General features: G+C 46.5%; 2 protein-coding genes and 1 long non-coding RNA gene across 4 annotated transcripts; 2 read left to right on the top strand and 1 right to left on the bottom strand.

Annotated features, from left to right (window-relative positions):
• Nucleotides 1–1,137: 1,137 nt before the first annotated feature.
• On the bottom strand, nt 1,138–2,547 carry LOC125327055 (inositol 1,4,5-trisphosphate receptor-interacting protein-like 1; the record flags this gene model as incomplete). Its single annotated transcript, XM_048305969.1, has 1 exon — nt 1,138–2,547. A coding segment is annotated over one exon (1,410 nt), but the record flags the coding sequence as incomplete, so codon positions are not given.
• A 188-nt stretch (nt 2,548–2,735) lies between these two features.
• LOC125328055 lies at nt 2,736–3,878 on the top strand. Its single transcript, XR_007204519.1, has 2 exons — nt 2,736–2,826; nt 3,587–3,878. It is a non-coding gene; the product is annotated as an uncharacterized LOC125328055 (long non-coding RNA).
• A 4,760-nt stretch (nt 3,879–8,638) lies between these two features.
• On the top strand, nt 8,639–20,205 carry LOC125328072 (potassium channel subfamily K member 16-like). 2 transcript variants are annotated; one of them, XM_048308287.1, is made up of 5 exons: nt 8,639–8,964; nt 10,850–10,970; nt 14,320–14,486; nt 16,026–16,191; nt 19,268–20,205. In XM_048308287.1, exons 1-5 carry the CDS (start codon nt 8,770–8,772, stop codon nt 19,624–19,626), a joined length of 1,008 nt encoding a protein of 335 aa, XP_048164244.1. In that variant the 5' UTR covers nt 8,639–8,769; the 3' UTR covers nt 19,627–20,205. The 2 variants fall into 2 exon arrangements, with proteins under 2 accessions (XP_048164244.1, XP_048164243.1); XM_048308286.1 differs by having other exon boundaries at nt 8,640–8,964; nt 16,023–16,191.
• The last annotated feature ends 6,437 nt before the right edge of the window (nt 20,206–26,642 follow it).

The following is a 26,642-nucleotide window of genomic DNA, read 5'->3' as shown; positions in this document are numbered from 1 at the left end:
CTCGATGTGGATCTGTGTGACCTTTTTTGGAAAAGGAAGTGATACAGGGAGGTAGAATAAACCCTCCCGTAGCCCTCCACCTGCTGAGGCAGCAGGAGAGGCTGTGGGACCTCTGCCAGAGTCTTTGCACGCATCCTCTTCTCCTTAAAGGTGCAGATTCGTAACCCAGCTTGTTCTGTGCAGGGGAGTGAGGCCAACGGTGCTAGAGAGGTGCAGGGGCTCTTCTGGGCCTCAGGGAAACAACCCGGCGCCGAGAGGCCTCTGCTTCACTCCGGACGTCATTCTGTACTTGAGCCTTGCTGGAGCCAGGGGCCACATAGGTGAGAGGCCCAGCTCCTGTTTTTCTCAACCAGCCCCGTCAATTCTTCGCTGACTTCCAGCAAGTCTGCAGCACATCTGGCGTTCAGCGCAGTGACCGAGCACTGGAGCACATTGCCCAGAGGTTGTGGAGTCTCCCTCGCCGGAGATAGTCAAGAACCGTCCGGACGCAGTGCTTTGCAATGCGCAGCAGGAAGAGCCTGCTGGAGCACCCCTGGACAAGGTGATCTCACCGGTGGTCCTTTCAAATGTGAACTCGTCTGGGATTCTGGGATCGGCATCTTTGCACAAGGTGAAGCTCTCAGGGGGAAAATGGACTCTAAGACAGAGCTGGCAGCAGTCACAGTCCAGGTGGCAATGGGACTCTCTCTCACAAGGCCCCTGGCCACGGCCTCTTCAGCCTCATCAGCTTTGACTCCCCGAGCGTGCTTTTGCTCTAGAGGACAGGTGTGGCAGCAACTCCCAGGGCCGACTGAGCAGTGCCTTCTCCATGTTCTGCACGCTGAGGCCTGTGTCAGCTCCTCCCTGAGGAGTAGATTCTGCACACAGACCCCAGAGAACACAAAAAAGAATGGCAGGATTCGCTCTTGCGTGCTCCCCGATCTGTGTAGCCAACCTGGTCATCACTGGATGCAGTGCTGAGGAGACTGTTGGGACGACACTGCTGCTGCTGCTGTCGATGGCAGAGTGCGGCTGCACAGCGCTTTCCCTTCCCTCTCTGTATCCCGCACTCTCCCCTCTTTTCCCCTGTACAATCAGGGGAAACTCTGCTGCCAGCTGCCAGTCCCACAAGCACAGCTCTAAGCAGGAGAACCTCTTTCAAGGATCATTGTTGAGGATTCTTCTGAACCACATCCGCAGATCCACATACTCGCTCATTGCCTGGGAGTGGGCGGCCGGATCCATCACCAGGTGATGGAAGAGATTGCACGTCCTGGCCATTTGCACCTCTGGGGGCAAACTGATCTCCCCAGGGAGCCACCGGTTGCCCAAAATAAAATGGTTGAGGCATCTCACTTCCACGCATAAGCGCAGGTTCTCGCTGATACCCACCAGTCGCCTCACGAAATCTCTCCTGCGCCACTGTGACACAGGTACGATGCTCAGGAGGTGCATAACAATGGTCTTTGTGGTGTAGGTGGAAATGCCTAAGCCCAGCTGAAGACGGGTGAAGAACTGCAGGCATTTGAGGTGCAAGCTGTCAGGGGGGGCCTGCCTGGCGATGTACTTGAAGAACTTCACCTCTGCCACAGCGTAGGTCTCAGGCCACGTTGTGCTTGGGGTGCAGGCCTGTCTAGGCTGGCTGCTCACAAAGATGTCCGAGTCGCCTTGCCGCACCCCAAACAGCACCTCAATGCGGAAGCTTTCTCTGCCCTTGGTCACCTGGAATTGGCAGGAGCGTTTGGAGGGCAGCAGCACTAAACGCCACGTGTGCGACTGAGGCAAAGCTGGCCAGATGGCTCTCACCAGCTGGTAGAACCAGCGGGCAGTTTTCTGCACATCGAGGTAGGCGCCAGTGCACAGGGTGTGAAGGAGGCTGGGATCCTGATTCCTCCTCAGCTCCTCCTCGGGGTGGTGCAGGAAGCACAGCATGTTCTCACCCTGCTGCTCCCTCATGCAGGTGCACTCCAGCTGCACACGGACATGGAAGTTCCTGCCGGGCCTCTGCTCCTCAGTGTCCAGCTCCAGGTGGAAGGTGTGCCCTCGGGGAGGAGTCATGGGCACGAGCACGCGGTACACAACATCCTGCTCGCGGGGACTCCAACCTTCAAAGGCACTGCCCACTCCGATGGCTCTTTGCAGGACCGGGTAGAAACTGCCAGACAAGATGTGGCCAAAGTAAATTGTGAAATTGTCCATCAGGTCAGTTGTCCACTCGCAGCCTTTCTGCAGGTCCTGGACAGGCCACTGTATGCGCTCCATTAAAATCCTTCCTCTGTTATCTTCAATATCATGCTCTCCTTCTTCGGCTTCACGAGCATCATTATTGTTGTTTTCTGCATTTGCAGCCGCAATGACAACTTCATTTCCAGCACCATCTTCGTTTGCAGCACCATTGCCGACATCCTCTACGTTGCCATCATCATTGTTGTCTTCCTCCCGATTCGCATCATTGTTGTCTTCTTCATTGCCAACACCTTGTTCGTTTGCATCCACATTTCTCACTTCCTCTTCATTTCCAACAGCTTCTTCTTCATTTGCATCCACATTTCTCACTTCCTCTTCATTTGCACCATTGTTTTCTTCTTCAGGCTCCTCTCTCCTCAGGCTCCTTTCCCTCCAGATAAACCATAGGGCCGAGAGAAGGAGCAGGAGCCCAGCAATGGCCCAGATCTGCCAGTGCTGCAAGGCAGACCAGAGCAGCTCTTGCCAGGCCCCTCTACTCTGCTTCAGGGTGAGCTGCTCCACTTCCCACTCCAGAAGAATCTTCTCCACTTCCTGGCTCATCGCACGCGCCTCCATGCGCAGACGCATCGCCTCGTCCAAACCATCACCCACGGGCCGCAGGTAGTGGACTAGGCTTTGCAAGAGCAAGAACCAGAATGCCAAGGAACCCATGGTCTGCGGGAGGATGGAGAGAAGGCCTTGAGTGGGGCGGGGAGGGAGGCAGCCGGCAGTGGGGGCAGCAGGGACGGGAATGACAGGGGCCTGGGGCCAGGAAGGACAGGGCCCCAGAGAGCTGGCAGGCAGCAAGGCCTGTCCCGCTGCCCCAGCAGCAGCAGCAGCAGCAGCAGCAGCAGCAGCAGCACCGTGCCCTGCCCAAGGCTCTCCCGTGAGGGGCTGTCCCTGCCCTGTGCAGCCGGAGAACCCTCCCCCGGGTGCAGCGTTTCTGCCCCAGCCCTTGTCCCCAGCCCAGCCTCCCCGCCACGTGTGCACTCACCGCTTGCCCAAGCAATACAGGGCCAGCGTTACCTGCTGGGGCCTTTGGTAGCTGCCCCCATTGTGACACATCGCCCGTGATGTCACAGGTGTCAGCACATCACAGCCAAGTGAGCCTTGCCTTTCGTCCCCCCCCCCCACTCAGCCACTCAGCGTGGCCTGAAGCAATCAAAGACCAGATACCCACAAAGAGCAGACCAAACTGCGGGTCACGTAGGGGAAGGACTACAGGTGTCGTTTCTGTGAGAACCTTCCAGAAGGGTTATAGCTGCAGCTTGAGAAGCTCTTCTGCTGACACAATTTGCAGTGGAGTTCAAGATCTGACTGTGTTGGGTCCATGTATGTGGTACCTCAAAAGGGCCTCTGTACCTTCACTATTGTTTAGGAGGAGTATCCACCCATCCATGACTCCCTGGGGAGCAGGTGCCACATTCCTGAGCACACAGGACATGGAGAAGACACTGCTTTATCAGCACTGGAAATTGTTGCTGACCCTTCTTCAACAGCAAAAGCTCACTCTGGGCGTCAGATCCGAAGATGAAGAGGCCATGGCAAGGAGCCTGGAACTAGAGACTCCTGTTACCACATGGACACCAAATGCCCTCCCTTTCTGAGAGAGTCCAATCCCTCTGGGAGCTTCACCCTGTGCAAAGTGGCCAATAAATGGCATCTTGATCAAATGCTTTGTCTGTTGGGTGTCTGTGCCTCACTTTGGTGGGGAATGCAGGCATCAGTACTCACTGCTTGTGGTCAGTTGACCTTGGCTAGACAGAGAGAGAAAATAAGGACCAAAGACTTGTGGGTTGAGACAAGAACAAAAAGATTGCTCAGGCTCATCTTGGTGAAACATATTTTATTTTCCACCAATCAAATCAGAGTGGGATAATGAAAAATAAAGCCAAACCTTAAAATATCTTTACCACACCTCTCCCTTCTTCCTGGGCTCAGCTGATGACTCTTGCCAATGCTGTTGGCCAGGACACACTGCACTTGGATAGTTCTCCATGCTGGGTTGCCTGACACAGCAACCCTTACCTCCTGAACACCAGAACTCTTATCTCAGCTGTCTACCAAAGGCAAGTGACCAACCTCAGAATTTTCTTCACTCATGGATGTCAGCCCATTTCCTTGACAGCTGATAGCTATCCACAGGAATTTGGCTTTGTAGACCTGAAATAACAAACTAGGAAGTGTGAGGGTCTCTGTTGAATCCAGCTTTAGCCTAAGTCTTTAATAATCTGGCATAAGATCACAGCATAAAAACCAAAATGACCCACGTTTGAAGACTGAATATTCTGACCAGTTATGAGGAATAGATATTTATAGGAGAACTGTAAGAAAGTGTAAAAAATACAGATCATTTAATGGTTTTAGCCCTAAGCACAACAGGAAGTACAACCACAATCATATGGTAACTAATTCCCACAGAAACTGATAATATTTTCCATTAAACTGGAATTTATTTCAGGCTATGATCTGCTTAAGGACACAGAATGCATGATGCTGCAGCAAGATGCCATATGTAGAAAAAGGAAATGACTGAACTGTGGGTATGACTGGAGTGTGGAGGAGGAAAAGCAGGACTCAGTGTAAGAAAACCCTGTCCCATCACATCGTGTCAGGGAGCAGGAAATGCTCCCTGCCCTCAATTTCCACTGGATCTCAGTATGTGGGTTTCCCTGCGATGGATGGGGTAAATAATGCAGCTGGAAGAAGTCAGCATGGCTCCTCCTTCCCTGGTCCCTTAACTGCGTCATGGATCTCTCCTAGCTCAGGAAAAACAAGTAATAATAAACTGCCTTACCAGACACCACCTCCATGTCTGCCAAGGCCATGACCAACCCACCTGAGCTTCCCTTCTATCCTCCATGGCCCGGGATCCACCTCCAGCCCAAAGGGCTGTCAGTCCTTGTTCCAGTGGCACTGCAGGTTGCCCATTCCAGCCTGCCCAGCCCAGCCATGCATCCCAGCAAGCCAAGCCCAGCAGCAGAGCAACATCCCTGCCTGGCCTGGGCCCCACAGCCCTGCCTGGCTGAACGGCAGGATGACTTCCCAACTTGAACTCCTCCTGTCTCGTCCCTATGAAAATGCTCCATGAACACTCTGCAGGGCTGGCTGAAACTGCTGAGAGCCTCCAGATCCCTGGATGGGGGTGGTGGGACAGACAGATCACAGTGTTAGCGCACCCAGCTCCCTGCTCCCGGGCCCTGAGGGAGCTGCCAGCCCTCACTGCACCTGGGCACAAGGTTTGCAGTGCCATGATAGCCACGTTCTGCCACCACCCTTGCCAGGAAACTACACCCCAACTCACCACAGCCTTGGGCAGCCCAGTGGATCTTGTTGCTGTCACTACAAGCCACAGGTTAGGTGGCAGTGGGGCAGTCCTGAGGGAACTGGACCACCAGAAGTCCTGTCAATTTTTGGGTTGTGGAGAAGCGTTCCACTTGGTAGCTGGATCTGTTGGTTTTCCACAACTGAAAGCTACAGTGTTGAGGCCTCGCTTCCATTTCTTCAGCTCCTTCTTGAGAAACAAATGCCATTGAATAGGTCTGTCAGACCATATGGCCCAAGGTATTGGGGAGCACGAGAGAAGAGCTGGTGCCAGCAGTAATTTGTTTTGATTAGCAAGAAGGGTTCTGTTACCTTGCCTGGCAGTGTTCAAGGCCAGGTTGGATGGGGCCCTGAGCATGGCTCCTCCTGATGCAGTGGCTTCCCTGCCCATAGCAGGGGGGTTGGAAGCAGATGATTTTTAAGGTCCTTTCCAACCCAAACCATTCTATGACTTCTTTGATTTCTGTGACAACTTGCACCTAGATGGGATGTATTCATGATCTCCCAATGTATAAAGGTAATGGCTGCTGGTTCACCAGAAACAATGTCCCCATTTGCCTTCCAAACCATCTAGACAGGTCATCACTGATTCTGAAGCAGGTGTGATGTGCCAGCATCAGCCCTTGGATGAAGGTGTTGTACCTACAGCAGCTCCCAGCACTTGGGAAGTGCTCAGTTTTCATAACTGGGGGGAATGGTGTCAAGCTAACCCAGTATCCAGACCCCTGTGGGGGGAAACTGAGTTAATAATGGTGCTTTGCCTCCAGCCCCTGACACTCAGTGACTATAACAGGCAGTACAGCTCTAGCAACCTCCACCAAGAACATGTTTTGCAGTTTTTAATCTAGGCAAAATGAGGAGAGGACAACAGTCACTGCTAATGGAAAATACCTTTATGAGGAATGGCTTCAAGTAAAGCATTTCACTGAGTGAATTCCCCCTTCCTTTCTTCCTCAAAGCAACTTATTTGCAAACATCCCAGAAGTGAAATGTGCTTTCTCTTCGTTGTTCCCTGTGGAAGTGTCAACCCAAGTACGAACAAGATGCTGTGTGGTGGGATGCTCCTCTCACATACAAACAATCTGTAGCAGTTAATAAAGGTTATTAAAGATTCTTAGTATGAAAAAACAGACTGAGAAAAGTTTGATGTGTATTCCCTGTTCCAGAGCTAGAGAAAAAACCAAAGTCACTAATTTACCTTGCAATCAAAGGCTTCTGGAGATGCAGGCATGAATAGCAAACCAGCTATCTTGGAGAGGTGCTTAGGGGGAAACCCAACTTAGTATATATATACAGCTTGGAAGAGATAGCATAAGAAAAATGAGGTTTCTTGGCATCTTACCCACTCAGTCAAACCACTGCAGCTGCCATCAGTATCGAAATTCTCATGATATTCCATGAGTTTCATGTTTTTTCCATTTGTTTTCCCCTCAGATGAACTGAGGAAATAATCCACTTGTATTATCTTCACATCTGTTGTGAATGGTGAAGACATGCTGCATTTGTACATGTAAAGGGATTGCTCTTATCTTTTGGGGCTGGGAGACTGAGAGACACAAAAGGATGGAGCCATAGTTGCCTTTATTTTATAGAAATAATTTAAATTCAAGGAATAAGAACACCTTTGACGTGTAGCTTCAAAAGAAGTTAAAGGAAACACGACACATCCTGTTTCTACAAACCCTTTTCCAGTAACCCTATGGAAAATCTTTAAACATGTAAGGGTATTTGAAGCTGCTTACCTTCATTCATAGTCTTCCTGTTTTCCTCTAAGGTCAAACAGATTTATATGTGAAAGGACAACCTGCACTTGACAGAGTGAAGCCACGTGCTGCATCTTGTTTACACCAGTTCTGCAAAGCTAATCCCAGAGTCTCTGCCTTTTCTTGGTATTTTCAAACTCAATAAAAACACAAAGACTTGAAGAGCAGAATAGGTGTTATATTTTAAATGCTTCTTCAAAGGGTGATTTGCTTCAATGTTTTTACATTATTAAAGTAGGGCACCTGCTGAAATACAAAAGAAATTATACACAAAGCAAATGAAAATGCTGGAAAATGTAAAGTCAAGAAAGTTAATGAATATTAACAATGTCCATGGTGCAGCTGTCAGACCTGTCTGCTGTCTGTTCCAAAATCAACGTCTTCATTCAATGGCTTCCTGCCCCCACCCTACAAATTCTTCTCAGTGGCACCCAAATTCTCCTTGAAACTGATGGGAACAGGCTCTGACAATTACATAAGTGACTTCTGGATGCATGAGAACCATCCTTCTGAAATCAGCAGATGCTACATTGCTGTAGGTAATGGAGAATCACAGTCACTTCGGTTGGAAAAGACCCTTAAGATCATTGAGTCCAACCATTAACCCAGCACTGCCAAGCCCACCACTAACCCATGTCCCTAAGCACCAGGTCTGATAGTCTTAGAGGTCTTTTCCAACCAAACAATTCTATGATTTTATGACTCCACGGATCTGATGGCAGAGCCACTTTTTTATCCATCTAACTGTGCATCCGGTACCAGTGTAGTGTATTCTCTTGGATGCACTGCACAGGAATTGTTGGCAGAAGAACCTGTTCAGATTTGTCACATTTGCAACCCACAGCCATTTGCCTGTGTGTCCAAGGTTTTACTCTGAGTGTTGAGACTCTGCAGGGCTGCATGACCCTGCCCTGTGCTGCAAGTGGGCAAGCAAAGTCCAAAAGAACAGGCCAGCTGCATTTCCCTGAGGCTGCTCCCGAACACAGGGCAAGAAGGAGCTCCTGGGATCAGAGCCTTGTCCAGTTCTTGGACTCAGCAGGAGACACAGGAGGGCAAACAATGTTTTTTCAAGCAAACTTCACTGAGGACCCCTTACAGACTATTCTCACCTGTCCCCAGAGCCTTTTGATGGCCACCTGCCAGCTCCTCAAATCCTGACCCACTTTTTCTGAGAACTCAGTGAGGGAGAGTTTCACAGACAAGAGGAAATCCCTAAACAACTTGCAGCCCATAGAGTGGAAAGTTTTTTCTCGGCGGGGGGGGGGGGGGGAGCTTGGGTTTGTTGTGGTGTTGTTTTTTTTTCCCCCAACTTCCCAATGAATGCATCTGGCAGCTCGCTGTCCCTGCCAGTGCAGGATTCCAGCGGAAACCAGAGCTGGGAGGGCTCTTCCTGCCCGGGGGAGGCTTCCCAGGAGTTTGAGGGATTTACAGTCGTCACCTTTCGCTCCCCATCCCCTGCTGTGTCGCACTGAAGGCCATGTGCAGTGGCAAGCTGCAGACAGCTTTGCTGGTGGCCAGCTACTTTGTCTACCTGCTGGTGGGTGCTGCCGTGTTCCAGGCACTGGAGAGGACCGCCGAGAAGCAGGAGAAAATGGCAGCTGCCCAGATGAAGGAGGCTTTTCTGCAGAACTTCACGCAGCTCACGGTGGCAGAGATGGAGCAGTTCATGAAGGTAAGTGGAGCCCTGTGGAAATCCTTTCTCCTTCCTGTTTCCCCATCAGATGTTGTTTCCTACACAGGTAACTCTCACTGCTTTTTGTGGTCACTTGGATGCTTCCAGCAAACCCCTCTCTAGTCTGAGCAGGCAGCTCACTCTGATGGTAAATACCGCTTGTGTAGCTGGACAAAACCTTGTGTGTGTTAGCTATTAAGAATTCCCATCCCACAATATCCTGTTTTTTTTGGGTCTTGCCTCCCATTGATTCTGCTTTCAGTGGAGCTGTGCTCATAAACAATGGGTAGCATGGCAAGAAAAATGAGGCTGTCTGAAACGAATAGGTGTGGCTACCCTTTACAACAGTCACAGCACAAAGGAACAGTAAGGAAAGGTCTGTATGGAAAAAAAAAACAACAAAAAACCCTCCAAATAACTACAAGGAGGGTGGCATGATCAGAGTTTAGTTTTTGAGGATGCTGCAGAAGTGAAACAGGTAGCCCGGCCAGGGGAAAATGTTTCTGATCATGGCACGGGAAGATGAAGATGAATATGGCTGTCTCTTCAACGTGGGTATTTCATAGCTCTATCTGCTATAATGCAGGAGAAAATGAGGAGTGCAAGCCTTGCTGGAAGCATTTCCTCGTGGAAAACTAATGGAGCTCGCAATGGGCCAGTTCACAGGATAAGGAAATGCGGGGGAGAACTGGTGTTTCTAATAGCACAACCAGCAATTCAGCCCTTCAGCCCCTGCTTCACCCATGAATGCATCCTCTTCACCTTGGTTGTTTTTTATGGGTAGGAGAGAAGGTAAAAAAGAAAGATGAGCTTCTAAGACAAATCTTTGTGCAATAGCTGTGGAAATGATTTTTGTTAGCCTTGATTTTCTGAGACAACAGCAAAAAACATAGTTAGGGAAGAAGCTGGGAGGAAGACTTTGCTGGTGCAATTTATTCCAGCACATGTCCTGCTTCTGGCAGGGCTCTGTCCTGGATTTTATCTCAGCTGTTTCTGTACAAAACAGCCTGCCTTCCAGATGTCCAGTCCAATGTTCTCTGTTTGCTGAAGACAGGGACAACTGGATACTGTTTGCTTTATAAATTTCCTTTTAACTTTAAAAAAAAAAAAGAGATAAAAAATAACGGGACTTAGAATTAAAACCAAGGAAGAGTCTGAAAATGCATAAAGTGATAAATGATAGCACTGAAGAAGTGTGGAAGAAACATCTACTCAAGCCTTGCATGGCAGGGCAACCCAAGCCATCAACCCAAACCATCTCTGACAGATGTTCCTCCAACCTCCTCTCAAAGGCAGCTTTGCGAATGCGTGTGTAAATATGTAAATTTGTGCATGTGCATTCCTGCATGCAGTTTGGAGAAGAGTGTGTATGTCAGGCTTTGCAAATCAACGGACTTTCTCTGAATTTAATTCTGTGACACTTACCAATACACTGATGCACCCCTAGGAGGGATCCGAGTCACTGCTCATACAGGTGGGCAAACAGATCCTGGATCCACCACTGCCATCTTGAGGGCAAGTCCAAATCTAGCAACCAGCCACCCCCCGTCCCTTAAGCCAGTGCTCTGCCACATCCTAGTCACCCACAGGATCATGATTTTCCAAGCTACTTGGCCTGAAAGAAACAAGGTCCTTGGCCACACTAAGAGAAACAATTTCTCTCCAAACACCCACTAGAGCAGTCAGCACAAACAGGGCAGAAGCTGAATACTCAAAACCACTGGATAATGGCTTCCCAGCCTTGGAGGTGAAGGTGTGAATAGTGTCAGATTACCTCTGAAGTGAGGTGAGTGGTACTCACAGGAAAGGAGCTAAACCTGTATTTTTGCAGCAAGCACTTGAGAAAATCAGGCATAATAATACTAAACTTTGCTTTCTCTCCCAGAACCTGATTGAAGCCATTCAAAATGGAGTATACCCTGTTGGAAATGAATCACAGTTTGAAGAAAGCAACTGGGATTTCAGTAACTCCTTCTTCTTTGCAGGCACAGTTGTCTCCACAATAGGTAGGTCTAATGCTTTCCATTTATGTGTGCTTGTGTGTGAGTGGTGCTTATTATGTCTGGTTTTTAGGACATGAATGAATGATGCTTTTCAGGATAAAAACTCCAATGCTTCATTGTCATGGGTGGCAAGCAGGCATGGACTTGGTCCTACGACCTTACTACTGCACAGCTGTTCATGCATTATTTTGGCTTGTCAAGAATCAGTAGCCTTTCCTATTATTTCCCACTTGTTTCTTCTTTTCAAGCCATCTGTTAAAATGTTCACTCTGCTAACATTTGTGGGTGAGATATAAACTTCACTTTCCTGGTGTTTATTCCAGGCTTTAAATCTGAGAGTGCTGTAAAGCATAAAAAAATGTAAGGAAAGAAGTGAATCCTTCTGGGGCTTGGGCACTGTCTCCATAACCTGTTTTGAGCTGTTAATTCACATATTCAGTTAGTAATATGCCAGGAGGAAAAACAAATGGAAAGGCAAAAGGCAAATGCTGTTCCAGCTGTATCCTCTCCCACCTCCTGGTGCACCCCCAGCCTCCTCACTGGTGGGCTGGGGTGAGGAGCAGACTCTGTGCAAGCACTGCAAACCAGAAACTAAAACATCTCTGAATTAGCATCACTGTTTCCTGCACAAACCCAAGGAAAATTAACTGTATTTCAGCCAAAGCCAGCCCACCCCACCCCCCCCCCCCCCCATTTCATAGCATTTAGATCATGCTCAGGTCTCACAGTATCCAATATATTTTCATTACTCAACACCACTCTTCCCATCTTTTAATGTAATACACGGATACTATTCCCTTAGTCTACAGATTGCCCCTGTGAAATGTCTGAAAAATGTCCATAAAGGTCCACAAATGTCCAATGAGTTGGTTTAGCCCATGACTTTGGGATCAATCTGCTAAAGTGGTCACTCAGGATAGGAGAGGAGATGTGTTGGGGGGAATTAATGAGCACCAAAGCCAGCTCAGGTCGGGTCACTGCTGCACTCCAGCTGCTTCTTGCCAGGCTTCTCCTCCTCTGGTTCCCCTGGCTCCTGCTCTAGTAATTCCCATAACATGCAACTTAAATCATGGGTTACAACAATTTAAAGGTATTTCCATTACAATCTCCACCCCTGGCCCCTTTGAGCCAGGTTGTATCATTTAACAGTGCAATGAACTCTTCCCTTTGCTCTACTCCAGCTTGGATTTCTCCACAGACTGTGATCCCTTAGATTGTATCTGCTCCAAATGAGGACTTACCTGTGAGCAGGTGTTCCTGCTCTGTCGTGGGTTTGAGCAGCTTTGAGCTGCTCCAGCCTGGCCTCACACACAGGTTCCCATGCTTCCCGCCTCACCTCGAGTGCTGTGTGCAGTTTTGGGCAACACAAAATAGAAAAGATATTAAGGTATTAGAGAGTGTCCAAAGGAGGCCATGAGGATGGAGAAGGGTCTGGAGGGGCCTTATGAGGAGCAGATGAGGACACATGGTCTGTTCAGCCTGGAGAAAATTGAGGGGAGGCCTCACTGCGGTCTTCAACATCTCCATGAGAGGAAGTGGAGGGGGAGACACTGATTTCTTCTTTGTGGTGGCCAGTGACAGGACTCGAGGAAATGGCCTCAAGTCATGTCAGGGGAGGTTTAGGTTGGATATAAGGGAAAGGTTTTTCACCCAAAAGGTGAATGAGCACTGGAACAGGCTCCCCAGGGAAGTGGTCACAGCACCAAGCCTGACAGAGTTCAAGAAGCATTTGAACAATGCTCTCAGGCACAGGGTGGGATTCTTGGGGTGTTCAGCATAGGGCCAGGAGCTGGACTCGATGACCCAGATGGGTCCCTTTGAACTCACCATATTCTCTGGTTCTATGATCAGAGTACCTGCTGCAGCAGGGCCTCATCCCTGGGCCACAATCCCTTCAGAGGTGCACCTGCTGTGGCACAGACATAACCATGGCCACATGCACTTTGAAATGTACCTGCTCTGGCTTGGTCTTATCCAGACCCACAGATGCTTCAGGATGCCCTGCTCCCACATGGGTTCATCCACAGGTCACAGCCCCTTTGACTCAAGTTCACACTGGAGCTTCAGCCTGTCTAGTGCAGCAGCAGAGGAGCAGCCATCACTCTGAATATTTCCCACTTCCTTCTTATTCCCCCATGTTTTAAATGTCCCTATGGTCAGCTGAGTCCACCTGTGCCAGCCTCCTCATTGGTGAGGTGGGGGTGAGGAGCAAAAAAGGCCTTGACTCTGTGCAAGGGTTACAAAGCAACAACAAAACATCTCTGAATTAGCAAGACTGTTTCCAGGACAAATTCAGGTCCCAGCCCCATACCAGTTAATATGATGAAAATTAACTCTCTCCCAGCCAAAACCAGTGCAGGAACACAGGCTGTCCCAGGAAATGTCCAAACCTGCCTTTTTCTCTGCTCCTTCATCACAAAGGTCTGTTATGAAGGTACATCAGGTACTTCCACTCCTCTTCACCAGCTTTTTTTAAATGAAAATGGAATATTTATGCAACAGGGAGCACAAGACAGCTCATGCATTTGGGGATCTAGTAGCCAAAAAAATCACTCAGTTGTTTTGTCTTTTCCCCCAAAGAAAACATTGCATTTTCCAAGTAATGGATGCCTTTAGATGAACTGTGCTTGGGAAATGCCTTTTCCCAGGGTCACTGATAGCGTAAAGACATACACAAAGTTCAGCACTCTTGCACTCAGGGATATTCCTCATGGGGTCCAAGAGTCTCGAGACTAAACGACATGTTTGGAGTTGTCCCACTACTTACATAAATCCTCTCTTAGTAGGACTTTAAGAGAAATATCTCTCTGGCATGAATAAGTCAGCCACCAGCGAGGCCTGGACTAATTAGCACCATCTATTCTAATGCACACTGCGCTGCCTTGGGACTGGAGTCAGTGTCTGAACATACCAACTTCCTGGGATTTAGCCAGGGAGGTCACTAACACACAGGCAGATTGACAAGAAGCTGGAGATGGCTGCCTGTGATTCTAGCAGCCTGGGACTCCAGCCCTGATGTCTTCCAGATCTTCAGACTTCTATTTTCTGACTTCCCATGTATTTATCGCAGGGCAGAGCATGTTTCCCATAACTGCTTCTTGATTGTATTTTTGTTCCCATTAAGGCTGTGTTGGGAACACACAGTGCTCCCTGCATTCCCCCAAACATGCAGGGTGAACCACTTCATCTGCCTGCTGCTTTTTTCAGAGGAAAAAAGAGTGCATTTGGGCTGAGAAGCACTAGACACTTCTATTAGGGTCAAAGGCAGGCTGGATTGGGATAGGGGAGAATGTGACTGTGGATTGCTCCAGTTCTTTGGAATATCTCCTCTGACCCATCATTTTTTTTATAGGCTATGGCACATTACATCCTAAAACTGCTGGGGGACAGATCTTTTGTGTGTTTTTTGCTCTTTTTGGAATCCCTCTGAACATTGTTTTTCTGCACCGTGTCGGTAAGATGCTCTCACTGCTCTGTACGAAGCTGGGGAAATTCCTGTACGAGAAAGGAATGAGAAAGGTAACTGGTTTTACTTACTTGGGCACAGTTATGTGCTCATTTCTAGTGTTTTTCTCAAGTTTTATGCTGCCTTATCCTCAATTACATTTGTTCTCATGCTGGGTTAGACACTGTGCTAGGACAAGAAAAGAGACATTCTTCCCTTGCTGAGCTAAGCAGACCTGTCAGCCATTGAGGAGATATTCAAAGAAAGGGATGCATTTTGTCTTCCCACTTAGATGGCAGACACCCAGCCCCCTTCAGCAATCAGTGGAGAGAGTGAGCATCCCACCCCACTTGGTGAGACATTTATCTCAGGAGCTAACACCCTAGGGAAGTGCATGGATCCCTTTAAAACCAGTAAGGGTGGTTAAGCATCTCACCTTGAGGCAGCAAAAAGCAGGTGAGCTGTGAAAAGCTGTAAAAATTAGGTGAGGTGTAGAGGTTTCAATGGATATTGACTCAATGCATAGTGTGTTACCCTTCCTAACTACCCAGTCCTTCAGTCCCTCTCTACCCTTAACTTTGACTGAAAGGAAGCGTCAGGCTGAAGTTGTCCATTTGAGCCCGGCTGCTGAAAGATGAGGAGACACCTGTAACAAGCTACAGACAGGATGTCTCTTGTCTGATTTATGCCCCATTTTATTTGCAGCTCCTCCCCTTCTCTCAGCACTGCTGAGGAAGCGAGAATAGCTTTTCTATGTCTCCCACTGTAATTCTCTTTCAGGACAAGGTATGATTGCGACAGATAGCCCTGTTCAGATTGCTGAATTTCTTGTCATATCTGGCAAACTTAAATAGACTATAGGGCTCAATCAGATACAGACTCAAGCATGTACACAATGCATGAAGGCATGAAAAGTTATCCAACAGTTGCCATTAATTTCCAGGTTATCTGGATTTAGAAAATTCTATATGTAAAAGCTATGCATGTCTGGATGATAAATCTTTACATATAACAAGCTTTTTCTCTAGTCAAAGCTTCTTCATGACTGCTGGGAATTAGAATGGCTCAAAAGTCACTGTCCAGGCTCTTCTTTATCAAGAGCTCATTAGTTAAAATTCTTCTTATAGTAAGATATCCACTGGGTAGGAGCCAAGTTGTGGCATTGATGTAATGAGAAATAAAGTCAGTAACTGTCAGAAATGGTGCAATTATGTTTTATAAAAAAAGACTACTTTCCCAGGAAAAGTTGAACGTTCTTTTGGTGCCAACTCTAAATACCTGAAAACTAAAAATGAAGTTGCCTTGTGATAACTGGAAATGATTTGACTCTGGTAAATGTCATTAGATAGGAATTCCTCCTACAGTCATGGTCATTGATACAATCAGATAAAAGACTACATCTTCCAGGGTTGCTGTGGACATGCAACACCCATAACACCTGCTTCCCCCTGCTTCCAAGCAAGGTTAAGGCATATCCAGAGGAAAAGCACTCAGCAGAAATCCTTCAGTCCCTGTGGTCCTAGATAGCCACCCACTTTGAATAGCCACTATTATATATAGCTTATTTGTGCTTCAAATCATGATTCGAATTGAACTGGTTTATTTTTCAGAAGAAGATCAAATTTCTGACCCTTTTGTTCTTCCTGGCCACGGGGATCCTGGTTTTTCTGTGCTTGCCATCAGTCTTCTTCCAGATAACAGAGGGCTGGTCCTACAGCGAAGGAATTTACTTTGCATTTATCACCCTCAGCACCATTGGCTTTGGAGATTATGTAGTAGGTAAGGTTGATTCCAGAGAGGAAGCATGTCAAAACACCAGGATAATGACTGTAATTCCCATGGGTTGACTGAATGTACCGTAGGAAAAAATCTGTCAGAGTCTTTGACTAGTCTTTGCCTTGTATAATTCTGGGGGAAGTACTCATTTCTCTGGGATTGTATGTGCTGATAAAAGCACTAAATAATGTAAATATAAGGAAATGAGGTGCTTTGGGGTACAAAGAAGACAAGTATTTTGGTGAGGAGAGGGAAAGTGCAGGGGGAGAATTCAATGAGCCTGGGAATTTTTGTTACCAAGAGGGAACAGTTGATGACAGTCATACAAAACAAGGCTTATATCACTGCTTTAGCCATCTAAGAGTTATGTTTCACAGTGTAGAGTGAAGAAATAAATGATCACGTTTCAGAATATATGACTTTACACAACAGACTGAGAGGTGGAAATCCCAATCATGGGAATGTGTGGGTAAATCTACTCACACTATTAGAAGTAGAGCTTCAATATATACATCACTGCAAAAGTGGCCTTCTTTAGTCTCCTGAGTATCTCTGGAGGTTTTCTATCCTCATGTGCCAGAGTTTAGGATTTCCCCTAAAGAAAAACTCTTTAAGCTGAACTCAAGCATGCTGGAATGCTTCTCAAAACATTTCTGTGGATCCACTGGACAAAATACACTCCATGAAATAAGTTTCCAGAGGAACTGCAGAATAATCACCAGGAGATAAATCAGCATCCACACAAGAAGCAGTAAAGCACCTGGACTCCATGGAGGATCCAAGATTTTTCTACAAGAACCTGTCCTGCCAGCATCTTGCCAGCCTGAACTTCTCCTCAGTGGGGATATGTGAAGGACGATGTAGCTAATATTTGAGCACTAGTGCTGTCCCCACAGAGGATCTGGAAGCCTCACATGCCTTTGTGGGGGACAGACATCCACCACACAACAAACCCCAGGCTCTCAAGCTTTGCAGAGGTGCTAGACAGGCCTTGGAGCATTGGAAGGATTTCTTACATAAGGCTGATGACTTTGACAGAGGAAGCCCTCAAACTTTTCTAGACACTGATGTGTCACTGCTGACCATAATTTCTCAAAATCTATTCCTCGAAATAGTCTGCAATACAGAAAGGTGGAGAGGGGCTGGTGCCATGCAGGAGAAAAACTGAGCATCAAAATGTGGCATTGTCTTTCCTTGTCCAAATCACAGGGGTTTTACAATAATGATAGCAAGTCACATCCTGAAAACCATGACTTCCATAGCACTTTCCTCCTCTTCAGCAGTATTGCTTTATAAATACAATTAATTGTATTTTAACTTTTTAATTGTTATTTTAAAACAACAATTAGATAGGCCTCATGGCTCTATGATTTCATCTTTGTTAGGATGACTTAACTGGAGCTAAAATATTTTTCCGTGCCAGTATTTAGCTTAATGGGCCTTAACAACAGTAATAAAATATGGATAAGTTTAATACTTCACATCTTCACAGTGAAGCGAGCCGAATCAATGACTGGTCTGAGAATTATGCACTGAGAATTGCTTACAGATGACAAATGGTTTTGCACTGGCCAAGTGGAACAGAACAGGTTTGAGCTGATTTGCATTTTAGTAATTCAAAACTGGTTTGTAGCTGAGCCTGTTGGGGATAGGGAGACATGCTAGGAAGATGGCTCAGACTGGGTTTAACTGCTGGGAATACATGTTATCTATAGGAGATACCTCTAGGGTGAAACCCCCTGTGCATTGTAAACTGCCGAAGTCCAATTTTGGGTTAACATTACAAAGATATGACTTATGACTTTGTTAACCCCACATCATGAACTCCAGATAAGAGCATAACAAGGAGATGCTTTGAGGCTGAGAATCCCTTTGCCAATCAAGTCCAGCAGAATAAAAAGAAGCAGCTGTTGGATACCTATCCGTGAGGACAAACTTGCCCACTGCTGTCTCATTTCCAGAGCTCTGGGATAATAAAGAGCAAAAATCTTGCACATTGATCTATGCAGTACAGGGCACTGAAGGACTTGAAAAGAGTTGCCAGCACCTGGGCTCCTTCTGGGCAGGTTCACCACGAGGTTTGTGGTGATCTCCCTGTCCACGCACTTTGCTGTGTTGCCAATTACGTGAAGTCACCCTTGGAAGTGGCTTAGAGCAATCCATAAGCATTATCACCAAGTGTTCCTGCAGGTGCCGGGGCCACAGCATCTGTGTCATGATGAAACATTGTGTGGGGCCAAGTTCAGTGGGAGCAAATGCTCTCTGTACATTTGGGGTGGGTTCCTGACATGTGAGGGATCAAACGAAATGACCCATGCAGAACAGCGGGTGTGAGATCCTGGCTGATGCTAAGAGGATCAGACTGCATGAAATAAGCTTTGGTCCACTGGTTTCCAGCACAGAAAGTTCTCTTCTTGGCATGTGTCAGTGAATTCTCATCAGTCACTAGTTTTTTTAATGAAGGAAGCTCCTGAAGCCATTCAAAAGCGAGGTAGGAATTGCAAGTACTCTCTTTGTATGATCGCAGGTACCTGTAATTTAAAGGAAATATTTATTAGGTTACAATCACACTCTATAGAAATACAGGGAATTACAATAACCCAGATAATAATTTAATGGTTGTGTGGTTACAGTGGCCCACTGTGCTCTGCTTTTCTGCTTTGGGAGTAATTCCAAGACAATACAATACAATTGAACATTATTTCCCACATTATTTCATTTACCTGTGCATGCAGCAGTTGAACTGGGATTGATATGCAGTAAGGGGGAAAAAATATCCTTCTCTGATGATAATTCACCTCAGTCACAGAATTATTTGCTTCAATCCCTGTGTGTCATTTGACAGGCCAGCATATTTGTATCATGTTTATTGCATATATCAGTTTATTGCAACAGGAAGAGAGTTGCCCAGCCTTAACCTAATGCTATGGAGCTGACAGTCTCCACTACAATGGAAAAAGTAATCTTAAAGTACTCACTATAAAACATATTGATGAATTCATTAGACTGTTCCACTTTACACTGGCAAGGCAATTTTAACTTTTTAATTTTCTCCTTCTTTCTATCCCCTTATCTTCAGGTAAACAGTCTGACAGGAAATACTTTTCCTACTATCGAGTGCTCGTGGCCATTTGGATTCTTTTTGGCCTTGCCTGGATTGCTCTGCTGTTTAATTTATTGACAACAGTACTAGAAGACACTGAAAAAATAATTGTCAAGGATCTCCAGCAAATTGGAAAGGTGAGTAAGGACAATGTAGGAAGCCAGCAAAGAAGATGCTGGCCTGTTCAATTCATTCCAGAAGAAGAACTGCTACCACCACATGCTGGAGGGGATGCACAGAAAATGGAGTCGTTAACAGCAGATTCTGAACACACAAAAAATGAAAAAGAAGTGTTTTATAATAACAAAACTATTGCCATAACATGTGAGAATTGAATTCTTCATTGGAGAATTGCTAGTTAATTATTCTAAAGAAATCCCCATAGAAATAAAATTTCTCCTACCTTTTGCTGAGATATGACCTTTTAGAACTCAAGACTTACAGTTACACTAAGCCTGAATATTAATGGTAAGAAATTTGCTCCTCAGTTTGCAGCTCAGTTGTGCTAACAGCCTGAGAAGTGCACCTGCTTTGCAAGGTGTTTTTAAGGTGTTTTCACAAAAATGCAGAGGAGGGGCATGGAGGAGCTTGCTGGTTCTATTTGGATTTTGCAGCTTGCAAGAAACCATGTCTCTTCCAGGAACTGACATGCACAAGCTTTTTTGAGGCATTGCATAGCACCTTTGGAAGAAGAAATAAGGGTGTATAACTTAATAGATGCCTGACTTGAGCCATCATATTGGATAAGGTGTTATGGTCTGAAAGACATGTTTAAATGACATGGCCTGAGCTCAGTTCAGAGACGCCAGAATCATCTAATGGACAGGGTTATGAAAAGGTTAGCGTGTTAGAAATGATTGATTCTACCACTTCCTGTTTTATACTGAGATGAATAAAGGCAGTTTCAGCTTTTATCCCTGTGGCTCTGAAAAACCTGTCTGATGGTGTTTATAAAGAACACATAAACTCATATCTTTAGTTCAATTTTTATAGTCATTTAATTCTATAAGCTTTTTATAAGAACAGAGACCAGGTTGAAGGGAGATGTCCTTGCTGCTGTGTTTGGATTCCATAGGAACTATAAAGCCATTTAGCAATGATTCTGTGGTGCTGTGGCTTTCCAAGTGTGAGTGGTGTCTAAATCTTCAATAAGGTTAAAAAAAAGGATGTCAGATCTGGGTGTGGTTTTTCAGACGTGCTGTCTGGCTTGCAGGCCATCTCTGGGTGAAGATGCTGACCTTCAAAGAGTTGATCTCTGTGTCACGGGCCTTCTGTGTGCCAAAAGTGCATGAAAACCCAACCCTGAAGAGCTGGCAAAGCAGCTGGGGCAGACACAGTCATAGAGGTGAAACATCCCGTGTGTGTCTGTGATCACAGCGAAAATCAGTCCAATCCAACACCGTCTCTGACGATGCCTAATGTGTTCCCCAGCAGTGCAAGGATCAGGCAGCTCTGCCATGCCCCAGCACAGGGGGCCAACCCCTCTTCCAGCAGCTGGTGGCACAAGGCTGCCCAAAGAGGACGTGGGGTCTCTCTACATCAAAGTCCATGAATTTGCCCAAATGCTGAACTTGCATCAGCGCCCACAGGACCCCCACATGGCAGTCCATAGCTTTAGTACACAAGTCCCTCACTCTGACAGTGCTGAACCTGTCACTTGACAGGTTTTTGTGAGCCTCTCAAGCTCCTGTTTTTTCAGACTGAATAATTCTTCTTTGCTCAACCTCCCGGTGTTAGTTACAGCATGACCAGCCCATGCCAGAGTTATTCCTGCATGAAAGTGAGAATAAATTACAGCTGTAAAGCAATTTCAGGTCATAAAGATGCAATCAGCCTTGAAGTTGGATTCATTACTATTTCAGTCAAACAGAGCCATGCTTCTTGCCAATGCAATTCTGCTGGTTCAAGACCTGGCATGTAGACCTAACCAAATATGTACTTTCTTTCCCTCCACAAATTATTTTCCAGTGTTACCCTCAAGGCTGACTTCTCACCTCATATGTCTCACTGTCAGTAAACCTTTATGAGGCAGCAGGAACAAAACCTGACTGAAATCAAGGAAGGGTAGCAGGGGTACCATAGGGCACAGCGGTCCTTGTACAAGCCAGAATCCTGTTGCTGGCACAAGACAACACCAGAGCCAGGCAGAGAAAGCAGCTGGATGCTCCCAGGCAAGGATCTCTTCACCTCTCTGTTTTCCCCTCTCACCAAGCATTAACCCACATTATTATTTTCCAGGCATCATTCTGTTCTCTTTTTTTCCCAGCCCTTCCTAGAAGGATCATTAACCCCACTCCCAGTCTAATGTAGGGACTGTCAGGGCTGATTTAGGGGGGATGGTCCTGCCTTGGGGAGCAATAGTCTTTTTGCACAGCCTCTCATAATTCCTTCCATGCCAGTTCCTGGTGTCTGATGTCACCCAGACCTAATGGAGGGTTTCTTCAACTTCTTCTCACTGTCCCACTTGCTCCCTGTTGTGCCAGATAACACAACCCAGCCCTGGAACAAGCTGCTGATGTCCCATTGCAACACAGAGCAACTGAGGATGCTTTTTTTAGACATTTCAGGAAGGGCAAGACAGATATCCTGTGGACTCTGACTGTAAACAAGAAGCACAGAGCCAGGCAGTGGCTCTTGGAGCAAAATAAGACAAATTCTCTTTCCTTTGCCGTGGTGGGTGTTTAGCAATGAGCCTTGAAACCCAAGCACTTCCCACTTCCAGGAGTTGATCTGTCCTGTGTAGCTATTTCCAGGTAATTCACTTTTTAACTCATTCCTCCTGCCATGCTTCTGGGTAAGGATGTGGCACAGAGGGAATGAAAAAGTCATCCAAGGCCAAGGGATCCAGGAAACATTAGCCAGGAATGGCCATCGTGAGGCTGTCCTCCTTCAGGCACCAGGAACTGAGGTGTCCTTTCAACTGTAGATGCCAGCCTGGGAACACAGAAAACACATCCACAAGGATAAAAAGAAGAAAAAAAAAAAAGATAAAACGTCTTAGGAGAAACTCAACTGCTCTGAGATAGTAGGCTGTCCATTCACAAATCCTTATTCCTGCAGAGGCCTTTTGGAGAAGGGTCTTAGCTTTGCTGCTTGTGCCCTCCAGTGGCTGTGTGCTGCAGACCCTTTCCCTTCACCTCCCTGCCAGGTTTGGGTAGCTTTACTCCACCTCCCATTGTGCAGCTCAGTTTTGTTAGGGATGATGCCTGAAGTGGCCATCTAAAAACAGAGACTAGACAGGAGTAAGGGAGTAAGGCAGGTATTTATTTGAAAGGCCTTCAAAGGTACCCCTGGGGAGCCAGAGGCTACTGCCAAGATGGACCCCAAGAGGGACAAAAGGCCACGAGTTCTTCACCCTTTTATAGGTTTGGTTCACTTGCATATCAGGGTTAATTCTCCAATTAAAACTTCAGCTAATGATGTAATTTCCCCAAGCTCACCCCCCTCTTAAGATGTTGGTTTACACATTTTGGCCCTAGGACAGTCTGGGTGTCCTTGGAGAGCAGGCCTGGAGAGGCTTTGTTATATCTACCTGGCATGAGAGGGCAGAAATTAACAGGCTACAAGAAACTTCAGAGTTACACACTAGGGAGTACAGAATTTGAAAAATATAAAAGTTAAAACCTATGGCATCAGTGGGAACCAGAGGACACCGACCTGTATTTTTATCCCATTCTCACGAGCTTGCAAAAGGCTAAAAAATGCCTCATTCTCCAGAAAGAGATGGGAATGGGCACCTCAGACTGGTCCAGCCAAGGTCCCTGCCTTATACCCACACTGAGGCAGCTTTGTGGAGGCCACCTGGGGATGTGATGCCTTTCTGCCAGCAAACCATCATGTGAAGGATCCTCACTGGCAGCACGCAAGGTGCCAATGGTGGGGTGCCCTCCCATCATGTGCTCTGTGCAGAAGCTTCCTCTTCATAATATCTGCTGCAGGGTCAAGGCACACATTCCCACCCCCTCTCCCACAGGGAAAGGGATTGGTCTGGAAAAAATGTGCAAAAAGGCAGGTTTGGGTGCAGGCTTTGGGGCCTGGTGGGGCTGGCCCACTCTGCAGCAGCCTGGAGGGCAGGCAGTGCCTCATGCAGCACGAGGGGCGGAGATAAGAGGTGCAGATATGTGGAATGAAGAACCAGCACCAAAGGGTGTGTGGTCCTCTGTGCTGGGAAAGGCAAGGGGAAAGCCTGGGAAAGCTGCGAGCCAGGGTGGGAGAACAACTTTTTTGGATGTGATATTGTTCCTCGTTCTTAAGCTGAATGATAAATCTGTCTCCAGAAGGGCTTAGGCACAGTAACAAATCTCTCCAGGGCTGGAGCAAGCAGCCTTTTCCAGCATTATCATCCTCAGAGCATCGCGCAACAGCAGAAGAACTTGTCCTCACATCACCCTTGGGAGGAGGAACTGTTGATTCCTGTGCAGGTAACAGGGCCCCAGAGAAAATTCAGTGTATCACCCGAACTCATGCATCAGACCTCTGGCTCTCTCAGCCAGGACCAGGTGTCCTGGTATTGCTTACTGATAAACTAGACCCAGGCATTCATTCTGTAGTTGCTGAGGTTAAAAAAAAAATAGACTTGAATTGAGAGCAGAATTAGAGCAGAGATTCTATTCCACATCTGGAGATATAAAATAATCCCAAGATTTTTAATTCATGAGTATAAGCCAGGCTTTGCTCTTCTTCTGCACGTTCTCCTTGCCCAAGGGACAGAAACCAGGAATAAATCTGTTCCAAAATCCCTGTTCTTCCAAGTGACAAAGTGACAGAAATCCTCTGGAGACCAAGCAGAAGGATTCTCCACTGGCAGATCTGTGCAGCCTGGAGCCTTTTCTGGGAGCTGCTCAAAGCCCTCGCTGTGACCCATTCCCACTGCACCACACGGGGAAATCCAGTTTTCATGCAGCAGCCTCCTGTGCAACTGCCAGCTCTCCCACTGCAGCTTGTTTTCAAATGGGAAACATTTCCAAGGCAAGCCAAGTACTTTCCAATACATTAAACCAGTTGCTGAAAAACTCCAGGAGTAAGATTGTGAAATATATTATCTAGGATTAAATGGCAGCAGCATGTTCCTGCATTCAGTCTGTGCTGCTCCTCATACATCACCCACATCTTTGCTGCCAGCTAGGAAACAGTGTGCATTTCTGCACTTGAAACCAAGCAAAAGACATGAGGAATTATTTTTCCCCTCAGAAATTTTAATTGCCTCCAGAGAGAACAGGAGAAACTACACTTTGATCTGTCTTTAATTAGTATGAGGGCTGTAAGGGATCGTTTGAGGTCTCCCTCAATTAATAGCCAGTTCTTTTGGAGAGATTATTTTTTTCTGGAAGCAGAGACACGACTCAAAGCAGTGGAACACCTTCCTTGGCTAATATAATATCACACAGCCAGTGGGATAAGTTTTTTACAGCCATTGCTAAGCATGGGCCACACACATGCTGTTTTCCACTCTGTCACACTTGGACTTGTGCTTTCTCACCCGACTCGTGACCAAAAGGCTGGATCCAGCTCAGAACTGGTTTAACAAACGTAACTAATCACTCTGCAAAGGCTTGTTTGTAATCCATCCCTCATGATCACATCCAAAGAAATAAAACCCCCAGGTTTTGGTGCCAGCCAAGTCCCTTGTACCATTCTAGCAGGATTCAAAGTGATCTTGAACATAGGTTATACACCAGGTCTCACACTGTGAGGAAGGGGATCCTTTGCGATCCCTCACATGGATGTCTGGGCAACACTGGGGCAACACTGACTTCACTGCATTACTAGTAAAGTCAATATTTAGCCATTCTGGGGCTAAAAAGCTGGGGGGAGCAAAAATTCTGCCTCCAGAGCCTTGCCCATGCTCTTGCATTCCTGCAGACAGTCTCACCTCCAACACAGAACATGAACTCAAATCTGTTTAGAAAACTCAGCATTTACTATCACAAGAGGTTCTGGACTCAGTTAGGGTAGTTCTCCACCATGGGTTTGGAAAGACTCATTATGCTGAGTTAAAATTAGGGCAATTATTGAATCCATTTGATTACCAGTTCGACATGATTTAGGAGACATGTCTCCTGAATAAACACTTTCCAAAGTTCTCTTTCAATTACTCTTACATTTGTGGTTGGAAACTACATATGTACTTTGTGATGAGATGCTGAAGCATGAAATAATACATCCCCAGAAAGAGAGATAGCCTGATAAGCAGAACAATAATAATAACAAGCATGAGTCATTGAAAAATGAAGGGAGGTGCAATTTACAGTTTAACTTCATGGCTTCCTTGAGAGGGATTAGCCAGAAAGATGCTGATGTTCTCAAAGAACAAATGTGGTTTGAGGTGAAAGTTTTCAAAAGTAAAAGATGACTGTTCATCTTTTGGCATGGAGAAAAGGTCTTAAATTTAAAATGGCTTTGGAGATTTACTGGAAACCAAGGATGAAACCTAAGCAGATATCAGTCTATTATCAACTTCAGAAGCCCAGGCATTAATCTTAAAATAAAATACACACTGCCTGACAATTAGAAAGATGCAAGAAGCCCAGTATAGGCACCTTCCAGTTGCTGGACACCAATTCTCCCTATCCAAGCAGTGTTCACAAAGCATGCGGGATCTATTCAGCATCTCTGTTGTGCAAGTCTGTTGCAAATCAATGCTGGGGTCAGGGCCTGTACATTGCCCCAAAGTAGATATAAATAATTTAGAGTTTAATGCCAGTATCTGCAGAACTTCAGCCAGTCTCCCAATTGCCAGTATAAAATTCCAACACATAAATTGTGACCCCATTGAAATGTTTTTTTTTAAATATATTTTTCCTTTCTTCCTTTCCTTCCGTATTTCTGTCTTCCTTACAGCCTTCAGGTTGGTGATGGGATGAAGAATGGATGCAGCAGAGCTCACTACAGTACCAGAAATGCATGGGCAGCTCCTAGAAAACATGGCCCAGCAACAAGGTCTACAAAGTGCTTAAAGGCTGAGTGTAGTGACAACACTGGTAGCACAATTAGGTGATGCCAAATGGCCAAAAATTGCCAGGAGAAAGCCAAAAAGAGGAATTTCCAGCAGTGGTTGTAAAAGGCTACTCCTTGCTTGCAGCAGGTCTCTGGGCAAAAGCCTGAATACAAGCTGCCCACACTTTTTGCTTGAAGACAGGTAATTTTTAGGGCTGGGGTTTGGTAACGACACTTCCCAGTCATCATCTCACAGATGTCTACAGGAGCTCAGCCTGCCTTGGCAAACCAAGAGGTGAAGGTGGAAAACATCCTCTAGGAATGTCACGGGAGAAGCACAATTTTTGGTGCGTGAAATTTGCATACTGGCATTTGTAGTAATGAACAGGATTAAACCATACCAGAGTGGGAAGGG

This window comes from Corvus hawaiiensis, chromosome 6 (assembly GCF_020740725.1).
Source record: "Corvus hawaiiensis isolate bCorHaw1 chromosome 6, bCorHaw1.pri.cur, whole genome shotgun sequence".
NCBI lineage: Eukaryota > Metazoa > Chordata > Aves > Passeriformes > Corvidae > Corvus > Corvus hawaiiensis.
The sequence above is the reverse complement of the archived record's forward strand: the minus strand, read 5'-3'. Positions and strand labels throughout refer to the sequence as shown.

Coding starts and splice junctions, on each gene's coding strand:
- LOC125328072 (XM_048308286.1), top strand. CDS start 8,770: ATGTGCAGTGGCAAGCTGCAGACAGCTTTGCTGGTGGCCAGCTACTTT. Junction 8,965..10,849: donor AGATGGAGCAGTTCATGAAG/GTAAGTGGAGCC, acceptor TTTCTCTCCCAG/AACCTGATTGAAGCCATTCA. Junction 14,487..16,022: donor ACGAGAAAGGAATGAGAAAG/GTAACTGGTTTT, acceptor TTTATTTTTCAG/AAGAAGATCAAATTTCTGAC.